Source organism: Aythya ferina (assembly GCF_964211825.1).
Source record: "Aythya ferina genome assembly, chromosome: 2".
Classification (NCBI taxonomy): Eukaryota; Metazoa; Chordata; class Aves; order Anseriformes; family Anatidae; genus Aythya; species Aythya ferina.
Window position 1 is genome coordinate 82,809,932 of NC_140297.1, and position 12,066 is coordinate 82,821,997.

Consider the following 12,066-nt stretch of genomic DNA (forward strand, 5'->3'; position numbering starts at 1 on the left):
TAATATCCATTGAACTTATATAGTCCATGAAGACTCTGGAGTAGAAAGAGATCGGTTTTGAAGTTCCCATAGCTTGGTGACCATCAGTGAGATGTTCTCCCCTCAACAGGGAATCACTAGGGTATGGTCTGCCCGAGGCAGCAGGAATCTCTGAACCCAGCCACAGAAGCAGCTGTGGTCAGTGCAAGGAGATAGTCCCCAGCCTTCCCACAATCACAGGATCCTCACGAGTGTAGGCTGGGGTATTCAGCCATTACCACCTGCCTCCAGCCAAAACGCTGGGCAGAGATCTTGATTTTGGTGACATTTTCCCCATAGCTTCTGCACAATGGGATGTGTTTGTACAGATTTCCTGTATTTGGAAAATTAAGAATGGTTAATGCTACTATTCTCTATCGATAGGACTGGATCAGTATGATTAAGGACAGGAAAAATGCCGAGCTCAGGAAGCAGCAACAACGCCAGGACTTCAAAATCCTGTTGTTTGCCTGGACTTCTTTCTCCCTGTGCTTCTGCACATCACACGTCTGTCTAACTTCACCTCCTGCTGAGCTCTGTGGTGTCTCCTGAGAGATATCCCGCTGACATGGCCCAGCGAAGTGCATCCAGCGTTGTAAACCCATACTTTTCTGCACACAGCTGACCTGTATTCCTGGCCATTAAGCTGCTGCCTGTCTCTCTCTGCACCTGCTGGACACCTCGCAGTTCCAGGACACATTCCTCACATCTGCCTCTGAGCTCTCCAAGTGTTTCTGCGATGTTTTAGTCCGGTATTTCAGTCATCCCCTGTGCTAAAGCACCAGTAACACCTAGGAGGCTTCTAACCTGCTGGGGGTTAATTCAGGGTCTCCTTGTGGTCTCTTCTGCGGCTTTTTTGTTTGTTCTGATCCTTTGGTCCTTCACCTGAGACTTGCAGCACTGGCTCTCAGATCAAATGCTTCTCGATAGTTTCGCTTTCCCTTGTGACCCCAGCACAGATCAGCTCTTCTGTACAGTTCATTTGACATACAAAGACGGGAGCAGATGTATTAGGTCGTGGCAGAGATCTCCACGTCTCGCAGCAGTGACAGGTAGTGGACATCTATGGGAAACAGGGTGAGTACAGGGGGTTCCTTCCCCTTTTATATCTTCCACTTTCTGGCAACCAGTAGTAAGAGGTTTTTGAGCCAAGGGGCACGCCCAGTCCTTGGCCTGAACATTAAGCTGTTTTTTGTTGTTGTTGTTGTTTTTAATATTAACATTTACGGTGACTCCAGGATGTCTGTTGAATGACAACAGCTCATTCACAACTATCTGCATGTTCTGGGGTTGCATTTTGCACTATTTTGTATTCACCAGCACCATATTTTCTTTACCATTATACTACCCAGGCAGCTAATGTAAAATCCCGGTGCTAATTTCTCAGGCAGCTTTTGTTTTTGGCTACTGGAAACGATGCTGTATCATCAGCCACCTTGGCTATCCACTGTCTTTTCAAGCCCATTTGTGAACGCGTCGGATAATGCAGGATCTGGCACAGTCTCCTTCCCCTGCCTTCCTCTTGTGACTTCCTTGAATTGTGAGAAATGATCAGTAGCTCCCACCTTTGCTTTTCACCCCCTGTCCAGCTACTGATTCACAAAGGGACCTTCCTTCAAGCTAGGGCTTTGTAATGAGCCCTTGGGGGGCTGTAGGGAATCCTGTGAAAAGTTCTCTAAAAATCACCGGTATACAAATGCTATGGGAGACTAGAATGGGGAGAAGGATGGGGAACGAGGAAAGGTGAAACCTTCTCTGAGACCAGAAAGTTTCCAGTCTTCCTTATGTCTAAGCCTCCCCCGACCTGGGCAAGTTGCGCAGTCTGCCAGACCACTGCCTGTGTGAGAAAGCAGTACATTTCCACTGAAATCCATCTGGCAATGCTGATGACGCCAGCTGAATATTCTGCTGAGCAGTGGATTTATTAAGTCCGGGTTTATTAGCTCATGTCTTTGAACTTGCTTCTCTCGGTAAAAACCCTCTTGCGTCTTCACTGCGAACCAACTGTGCTTTGATCAGCAGGAATCGAACCCACTTTGACGGGATGCGAGAAACACCAAGCTCTGGTCGGACCGAAGTCGAGTAGGGTTAATGCAGATTTACACTGGAGTCAGAGGAGGCACAGTCAGGGTTTGTGCTTGTGCTGCCAGCGAAGTCAGTGAAGCTTTGTCATTCATTTCGGTAGGAACAGGAACACCATTTGTCGTAGAAGAATCACTTGACACAACCTTTTTTGTAAATAAAGAAGGAAGACGTTTCAGGAAACTTCACAGTGTTGTCTTTTTTCTTTTTATTATTCCTTTACCTGCTTTGATGGTTACTTTATTTGTCGTCTGGCGGAAAATGAAACTCACTTTAATCTCTTTTAATATCCAAACAGAGCTATAATGCACGTAGACGGGCCCGTATTTAGGAGTGGTGCCAACACTGAGTAATTTTAAAATATTATATAGTTGATAATATCTGACCAAATATTCTAGAATAAGTCACTATAGAAATGAAGGTAGGTTTCCTGTGTGGCTTACAATATCATACTAAAATACAAAAGAAACCTGACTAGGTTTCAGTTATGAAATAATAGATACCGAGCCATTTTCAGATTTGCTCCATATTGCTGAAGTGTTTAAGCAGGTGTGTTTCACAAACTTTGTGAAACAAAAGCTCAGCTGAAAGCAAATCAACATTAGGAAGCAAAACCAGTGCTGAGTGATAGTGCTTAAAAACTGAGAAACACGAGTGGTTTTAAACAGCAACTGAAAAGATGCTTTGATGTTTTTTAAAGCACTGCCTCATACTCTAAAACATCTAATAGTTTTCTGCAGTTACCTACGAGGCACCGCGTCTTACATGTGTGTTGCTTCTGCGGCTTGGATTATACCAACCAAGTATTAACTTCTGTCTTGTAATTTGAGCATGTCAACTATTGTTGAGGAGCAGGAAAACATGCTCATGGACCTAACTGCTAAAAAGCATTTGTTCTCTTCCAGGGCATTATCTTCTGCCTACAAATGGGAGAAAATGGCAGCGAACCTAAAAGCCTCATATCTCCACGTAACCAACAATTATCCTGTCGGTTCATAAGAAGAGAAAACACCCTCTGCAGCGCATGCAACGCTAGGCAAAAGTGTTTGCTGAATTCACCTGATATCTGTAATGCAACTTTTTAGCTCCGTCTCAGCTCAGAAAACTCCCTTCCCTTGGACTGTAAACTGGAAAAAGGCCATGTCTGTGCAGAATGACAAGCTGTCTCTCTCTGAAGCAAGACAAGGCTCAGCCATGGCACAGGCGGAAGCATTTAGGTCACAGCCTGCTATCAGAGGCAAAGGTGGCCAACGTGACCTGAGGGGAAATTAAGAAAATCTGAAGAAGTCTGGCTGATTTTGCTTAAGTCCCTAAAAGCCTTGAATTCATTTGAATTCACTGCAGGCAAATCACTGCATGCCTTAAAGTATACAGAAGCCTTTTGACAGTAGGGCTCGTATTGTGTAGCTCTCCAGCATGACTTGGGAAGATAAGACATGAACAATGGAGAGTTATTAGCATGAATAATTTTCCATGCAAATTGGAAGCACCACAGAACAATGCGATGGCTGTAGCTTAATGGCACCAGGTTGTCTGCAGGGCTGCACATAAAATATCACAGGAGGAAAGACATAACAAAGACAAAAGCCACTCGAACAGAACTGCTTTCAAAAATGAGCTGGGGCAGCTGGACCACAAGATCCCTTTTTTCCTAGAAGTGGTTTCAGAGATTCGGTGCCCAGAAAGCATGCCTGAAAAAGCTAGAGCTAAAAGACTACTGCAGATTTTCCAGACCTGAGGAACACTTCATGAACCCAACACACAAATCTCAACGCCTTCATTAGATTTGTCTTCGTTCCACAGCCTGGAGTCAGCAGCACTGACACATTTGCAAAAGGCTAGCAACTATATTAATAAAACACATTGGCCCCTACAATACAACAGGAAAGAGAAGCAACACAAAGAGATGAGCAAATTAACATTTTTGTATGTCACTATTTCAGAAGAGACTTGCGTGGAAAGGATGCAGGAAGGAGGAGAGCTAGTGGAAGTAGCAGGGACAGGGATACACATCTCCTGGGGTGGGTGGTTCATGTTGCTACTGTGACTTCCTCAAGACACATTTCTGCTTTCTATGTTGCTCTAAATCACGCCTGAGCAGCCGAGCTGGTGCTGATCCAGGTGACAGCATCTCAAGCTGCTTGAAGTATCAATCCCAAGAAGCCCAAGGGGAAAAGAGGTCATGCAGCCAAAGAGCAGCTGCTCCACTGGCTCTTCTGTCCCTTCCTCACTAAAGCCTGCCCCGCTGATAAATAGCTGACACCCACAGGAGTGATCATACCGAAGAAAAGTTTTTCCAGCTGGTGTTTTGGTGGACAGCCTACGTAGTAGCAGGATGCTCTCTGAAGCACGTAGATCTCTTTTGTCTTATTATTTTAGATCATAAGCAACAAAAACAGTATGTTCTGCAGGAACCAAACAAGGCAAAACACCGACTCTTGAGGAACAGGAGCTATGACATCCCATCCGTGCTGCAGATTCAGTGTCTGTCTGCCCCTAAAAGAAATTTGAAAGAGACCTTTAGTAAAAGGGGTTGCATTTGCTGAGTCAAATAGGAGAGCTATGTGTCTACCTTCTAAAACTCCCAAATGTAGTTTGTGTTTTACTGGAAACCCAAAGGTGACAGCCAGGTCTGGTACACTGAGCCCAGCATTCACTGAAATCAGTTGAGCTGCATCTTTTGCCCCTATGTCTGAAGGTCTTCCAACAAGTTTCTGACACAGAAGAGGTCACTCAAGCCATTCCTAGTGCCGTGGGAGCTAGGGAGAAGTGATTCCCTCGGAGTAAGACTGCTCTATAATGATGCTTGTGAAGTCTTAATTGCTGCTGCTGCCTCTACAAGCCTCTCTGTGATTATGCAAGGAGGATTTCGGTCTCTGTGCTGTTAGTCTGACACCTTCAGTGCATACTTGAGTCTCTGCTGAAAACGTTGATACTAAATCTTAAGACCATGAAGTCGGTTTCCTCTACCCATGTGTCAAAGCCAGAATGAGGAAGGAAATATACATTTCTTTTCTTTATTCTGTTGTAGTGACGAATCATTACTCAATCCAGTAGACAAGGCACAGGTTTTCTGCACACTTGGAAGCAAAATTACCCTGTTTCCCTAGTACATATTTATCCAGTTCCCCTTTTATCTTTTCCCTTAATCTTTGTCCTTCACTCATCTCACTACTCGTTTCAGCACCCCAGTCCCCTTCTTGCTCACAAATCACAGCCCCAGGCCTTAGTATCTTTCATTCTCTAGGAACTGCAGAATAATTTATTCTGCAGAATAATAATACCTAAAGGATAAATGGTAAGTGGGTCAAACACTAGTTACAACAGAATGCTTGCTTCTCTTTATATGAAATTCTACCTTTACCTCCACTTCTGCCTTCCAGGAATCTGGCCTTCATCCACTGCAAATGAAAGCGACCATACAGAGGAGCTTTATTTTGGACCTGTCCTCAAGGGGAGTAACTGATATTTTTGTTGTTGTTTTGTTTTGCCTAATCTGGTTTCCAGTGTAAAAGTAACATCAGGCTTTCAAGTAAACCAAAATATCTGTTTTCTGTGTCAAATACAGACTCCAGCCTGGAAAAGAGGTGGCCGAAGAAAGATGTGCGCAGAGATCTATCAAATTATGTGCCACAGGGCAAGTGAACAGGTGATGGCTGTTCCTAGATTTTATTTATTTATTTATTTATTTATCAATACAAGAGCTAAGGGGCATCAAATGAAACTTCCACAGAGCAGGCTGGAACAAAGGAAATGATCCTTTACACACTGAGTTAAACTGTGACAGTCCTTGCTGCAAAAGGCTGTGTGTAATAAGGTTCAATAAGCAACTACCAAAATCTGTAAAGGATCAGTAAATAGGAAAGCTTTCGGCAATGGGAGTCCCTGAGCTACACAATACTGAAGACAGAAGAATATACTGGAAAAATTTCACTGTAACCTTACCTTATCCTTTTACTCCCTCTTAGGCATTTGCTGTCATCCACCTTTGGAAAAGGGCTAAAAGGGTATCCAGTCTGACCAGGCACAACTCTTTTTATGCTCTTTTATTTTGGCTCAAAATAAGGATATCTTATGTACAGCAGCACCTACTGCCCACTGAGCTCAGCAAAGGTACCATCCAGCTTTATGAATTCAAAATTAACATCTCAGGGGCAGCTCTATTGCGTGAAGTGGGGTTTCATGGTGGTCATCTTCAGGATTTCCCATTGGTAAGCATGCTTATTTTTGTGTAAAATATGACAGCACAAACTCAGAGTAGAGCCACATTTGGACTGACACTCGGCTCATCTCAGTATCAGACACAAATCCCATTTTAGGATGCAGTGAACCTTCGGTGACCCTATCCCAAGGTTAGTTTGCTGGCTGACCAGGGAGAAGGTCACTGCCTCAACAAAGGTGTGGGAGAAATGGTGATGGTTAGATGGGCAGCAGCAAAGTCAGAAGCACTACACCTCTTGGAAATGAAAGACGGGACTTGAAGCTCCCTCTAGATAAAGAAACAGAGGAAAAACTCCCCAGTTCCAGAGACCAGGTACACATTTTAGCTGCATCTTAAAAACAGCCACATAAACCTCCTGCTTGCTCTTCAGCTGGAAATCTGCTACGTGCTTTGCATGCTTCTCGTATGCTTGTGACATTTGGACTATTGTTTCATTATTTTGTGGCCCCCGAGACACCTTTTGATAAATAAGATACTTCTGCCTTGCCTTGGGCCGGGTGTCACTCGTGTGTGTGTGGCAGGGAGGTGAGAAAACTGAGTAGGTCTGGCACCTACAGGAGTACATGATATTACTACGTTATAAGTTGTGACTCCCAGTCTCAAATATAAGTACTTATGCATTTTTTCCATCACAGTTATTATTCTGAGTAGTTTCAATTGTCATCTCTGGGTAGGATTCTCAAAACCACAAAGTGTCAGCCTAACTCTGCTTCCACCAAAGTCAACAACATTTTTATTGAATTTGGCTTTGGGTGAAGGTTGTGCACTACCAGGCATTTCTGAAAGCCAGAAAGATCCTCCAAACAGAAGTCCCTCTGTTGAAGGCATTCTGGCTAAATTAAATCCTTGTTCCTAGTCCTGATTCTAGCTCCTCAGAATATTTTAAACACTAGGAGAGGTATCTGACCATGAATAAATCACAGAGATGAGGGCGTAAACTTGGGTTAGAAATATGTGCAAGTCAAACATTGAAAGAGATAACATCTACAGAATGATATGAGTTAACTGGCCAGCTAACAATGCAAATAAAACCTAAATTATCTTATGCCCAGAGCTCACAGGAGCCTTTTTGCAAAGGCTTGACTCTTGCTGCCATACTTTAAGGGATTATATAAAACTGTTGTTGTCCTGCCACTCCTGCAGCCTCTTTCACTGTCAACTTCTGGCACTTTATTCCAATGTTGCAATCATCTTTTTCAAATTAAATGATTGTACCCTTCATTCTCCAGCATGGCCCTCTAGAGTTTCATGCTTGGTCACAGGGAGGATGGTTAAGCACTCCAACAGGTGCCCAGAGAGACTGTGTGTAACCAAAACCCAAAGAAAGCTTGGACTAAGCAACTTATGGAGACCCCTTCCAACCTAAATTAGTCTCAGATTCAGCGACTGTGCTTCTTTTTTCCTGAAATCACTTACTGCTAAGAGATCTATAAAAACACAGAGATAGTAGCTCTTTACTAATAGGCGTAGCCTCACAGATCTGTTTTTTTCTCTGGCCTTTCTTCTGCCACCATAATGAATACCCTCCTTCCTTTTTTTCTGTCATAGTGTCTACCATCAGTTTTGAAAACAACACAGGCAAAACGTTTAAGCCTTTCTCCCCAAAACCTTCTGCACAGTCTCAGTCATCAAGGCACCACAAACATCTTCTGCTCAGTCTCACTATTATGTGCCATCGTTTACTTACCCAGCTCTGGAAACCTACATATTCCAGCGGTATCCAAATGTTACAGTTCCTTTGCACATCGGCTTTCAAAGACTCATCCCTCCCTTTCACTCGTCAGGGATCCAAGACAGGGAGCCAGAGATCTGAGTTTTAAATTTAGCACTATATCTACTACTATACATTTTTCCCTGTAGTCTTTGATGATTCATTTAAGATATTCTAGAGCATCAGGGATTTTTCTGCTTTCCATTATTTTCGTTTTTGCTAAAACTGTTGATCTCCTCAGCTCATTAATAATAATCTCTGTAAGTTAAAAAGGAAGATGAATTCTAGATCTTTGTTCTCCTCCCTGTTCTCATATCCTGCCTTTTTTATTGGAAGATGGGAAGGGTGGTAGCAAAGATACTGGATTTGAGATTCAGAAACTTGGGGTTCTTTCCTGCATTTAGAAAGGTCTACACTGCTATGTGGAGCTTCATATGAATTAGTTCAGAGGCAAAGGTGGTTCTCCTGGAGCACATGAAGACTTTAAAAAGTAGTTGTGAAAGTAGAATTCCTTATTTAAAGCTACCTGTGATATATATTTACCAGGCTGAAGTCTAGAGAGGGTAAACATATCCAAAGACCATGCTAAAAATTGCACATCGGGAAAATGAGGCTAACACTAGTTCCTCCCTCTTACCCTTCTTCATCTGCTTATGCTGATCTTAAGATCTTTGCAGCAGGAACTTACTTTGGAAAGCCAGACATCCACTCTTTTTAATGAATGCATGGTTTTAAGCAGAAATTAAGAGAAGACCAACAGCTTTTACTGCTTCATCTTTTAAAGGCCAGTCTTCTATGAAAAGCATCTTCCTCTGTGCTGCAGCCTTTCAGAAGAGATTCCTACCTTCTGAGATTAATTTTTGCCATTTAATCTTGGTCCTGTAAGTAAGGCTAGGAAATGCAGCTGAAACTAAAATCTTCCATACAGTTTCTGTTTTCTCTGAATATTTTTGAATATCAGGTGACACATGTGGGTGGGGGAAATTGCAGATTAGCCTTAACCAAATCTCAGCTTTTGCTGGAACTTCCCAAAGCTTTTCTCACCCTTTGCTCCTGACTGAAGTTTTGCTAGTTTTACGACTTTGGGTGCATTCCAATTAGAATTTAAATTTGGTTTTGGTTTGCTGATTTGCAATGTCCCAAGCACTTCCAAGTTTCATTTCATCATTCAGATTTATTCCTTTGGTCTTCAGTCCTGAAGATAGCTCTAAAATATCACCTTGGCATCGAGCATGCAGACCACATTCAAACAAATCTTCAGGTGATTTCCAAAAGACTTTTAATCTGAGTAAGGAAGAAGTCAATGGGGATGAAATTTACAGGACTGAAGCAGAGTGAACCCATACTAACAGCAGCTTCATCGTACCCTTTTAGAAAGAAAAGATGAAAAGTAACTTCATTACTTTTTAGGGTAGAAAGACAACTCTTTCCAGTACCCATCAGAAGATGAACTTTGCAATGAGCGTAGGTTTGTAAAATGAGGTCTGGAAAGTGAACAAACAATCCAGAACAAAGTGAGCTTTTTTCAACACTCTTTCTCAAGATGAAAACATTAGTCTTCATAAAAGGAAAAGGGAAAAGTAAACTTAGAGCGGGAATGCATTATCAAAAAGAAGATGTTTGTGGAAGTAGATTGATATCACTGGAAAAAGCCAAGCAGGGCAAAAATGTTAAGAAGAATCTTTACAGCTAATGTCTGACTGCATGGGTCTCCTTTCTGGTTGGGAACATTATGGATGTTTCAGAACATGTGCTAAATCATACCAGAAGCCACCAATTTCTTCCAAGTGATAACTGACTAAACACAGTGGGATTTTCTTCCTTACTTTAGCATGCTTTCAGTTACTCATGCTTTTTCTTTGGCTTTCTCCCTCATCTCACCTCACAAGAAGTTTTTTACCTGCTTTTCTCCTTTAATGTCTTCTCTTGTCACCACGATCCTTCCCTCTTTCTCCTGGTTTATTTTGCACCTTCTTGCATCACCCCCTCTCTTTCCTGTCTCTTTCTCTTCCCTACACAAACAGCCTTGTTTGTACTCTGTCTTTAAGTCTTCTACCTCTACAGCTTTTTTTTCATCTCTTGAAGAGTAAGATTGATTAGGGAGCAGGTAAATGTATTTTTATTTTTTTTTTTTTATCAATAAGGCATAAGGACTAAAATTACAGCCAAAATACACGTAGAATAAATTGATACAAAAAAGAGCAGCAAATTTCTCTCTCTAAAATCAGTACAGTGTTGACATAGCTCTTCCTGTTGATTTTAAAACGTATTTTTCGGGACTCTAGCAATTACTTCTAGTTGTTTCCAACATCTCTGTTACTTTTCTTCCTTTTTCACCATTTACTTTTATTAGCTTGGGTTTCTTTCAACTAGTTCATTGCATTGGTGTGTTTGTGGTGGCCCTTTTTTTCCTTTCTTTTTTTTTTTTTTTTTTTGGATTTTTTACCAAAGAAGCTACTTAGTTTTTATTCTTACATGTATTTTCACTTCTTATGACTAATTCATCCTATAAGTCTTCTCCCTTAACCAGCTACAGCTATCTTCTGCAGGCTTGATACTGGGAACAGGAAAGAGCTCTTTCTTTCACAATTATTTTGCAGTGTGGTCTAACTTCACAAGTAAATCTAACTAATGATTTCAGATACCCTAAGTTATTGAAGCTGTTTGTTTAATTAAATCTTAAGCCCCCTCCAGTTTAGATCCTGGCAACTGAATCCAACTAAACTATTCTCACCATAGCCTCCAGTGCCTTCTTAACTAAACTGTACAACTGCAGCACTGCGGTCTTCCCATTTCGGATCTGCCAGTTGTTCTTGACAAAGCTGCCATCTATCTGAAAGTTTGGCATTCACTGGCTTCAGGGTCTCCGTTCTCTCCTAATCCTCCTCCACCTCGGTGACAGTTTACAAAGCTTTTTGCAGGTCATCTATATTCCCCCCTCCATCACTTGAAGAGGGACAGAGTGTTCTGTCTGCTTTTGGCTCTTTTCTCTCCTTCTGCCCCTTATCTCTAACTAATCACTCCCCCAATGCACTTAACAACTTCATGTTCACAGCTTACAAATCCGCGTTTCCACTCCAGGCATGAATCATTTTCACTCAGCTAACCACTCAGCATGTCTTTCTGACAGCTCACAGTGGATGTGTAATCATCGGTGTAAGCTTAATATGGTTAATCGTCCTCCCCCAGTCATTTCCCACCTGCCCCTTTTTTCTCTCACACTGGAAACATCACCATCCTGCCTCTCATTTGGGCCCATAAAGGCAGCATCATGTTCAGCTTGGATTTCTCTCTTGATCCTCGTGCTAGGCTACAAATAAATCTTGCAGATACGTTCTGAATAACAACCTTAAATATAACATTTTTTCTATTCATCCAACTGAAATTTTGATTTGTTTCTCAACATGTATTATCTCAGTTCAATTGGACTTGATGATCTTAGAGGTCTTTTCCAACACAAATGATTCTATGATTCCGTGATACCTGCAATAGTCTTTTTAATTTCCTAGCTTTGTCAACACCATCCTGTGCTGTGCAAATATTTCAGCACAGATGAAATTTTGTACCTTGATATATTGATTTACTTTGCTTTCCTGGGACATTTCTCCTTCTATTCTTGTTTTTCTATTACTATAAATACAACCCTACCAGTCTTCTGTTTGTGGGACCTGTCACAATATAGCCCTAATGTACTTGCTGCCTTGCTTGCTATTGGAGTGCTGAGTAGAAGAAGGCCTTCTCAAACAACCGGTGGTACAGCCACCTCTTAAATTTTGAGATGTGCACCTCTGCATTTGCTTCTATCCTATTTATGTGTTCCTTCACATTTCCCATTAAAATAGTCCTGTGTTGTAAATCCTAAAACGATATGCTATGGTGAGATCAATTCAAGTTCCCTCTTCATCACCAGACTCTGTTCCTCTGCTGTGTCTTTGAGTTACTCTTAGATTATGAATCTCTAAGAGGAGAGGACAGCCACAGTAGCAATGGGTTGTGTGCTTCCTGAGTAAAAATTCTAAAATTATAGAAATAC

General features: G+C 41.9%; 1 protein-coding gene and 3 long non-coding RNA genes across 4 annotated transcripts in view; 2 read left to right on the plus strand and 2 right to left on the minus strand.

Moving 5' to 3' along the window:
• Positions 1-1,090, minus strand: part of DUSP22 (dual specificity phosphatase 22) — a 45,852-nt gene extending 44,762 nt beyond the window's left edge. The window contains exon 1 of the mRNA XM_084509828.1: positions 542-1,090. Coding sequence (XP_084365954.1) covers positions 542-718 — 177 coding nt within the window. The 5' untranslated portion in view covers positions 719-1,090. The remainder of the gene's footprint in view (positions 1-541) is intronic.
• On the plus strand, positions 960-5,641 carry LOC311431862. The gene is made up of 3 exons (XR_014689670.1): positions 960-1,095; positions 3,006-5,398; positions 5,484-5,641. It is a non-coding gene; the product is annotated as an uncharacterized lncRNA (long non-coding RNA).
• LOC311431864 overlaps positions 3,928-12,066 on the minus strand; it is a 74,277-nt gene continuing 66,138 nt past the window's right edge. Inside the window, exon 4 of the long non-coding RNA XR_014689673.1 lies at positions 3,928-4,596. This is a non-coding gene — a long non-coding RNA (uncharacterized lncRNA). The remainder of the gene's footprint in view (positions 4,597-12,066) is intronic.
• Positions 5,667-10,611, plus strand: LOC311431865. Its single transcript, XR_014689675.1, has 2 exons — positions 5,667-5,749; positions 6,069-10,611. It is a non-coding gene; the product is annotated as an uncharacterized lncRNA (long non-coding RNA).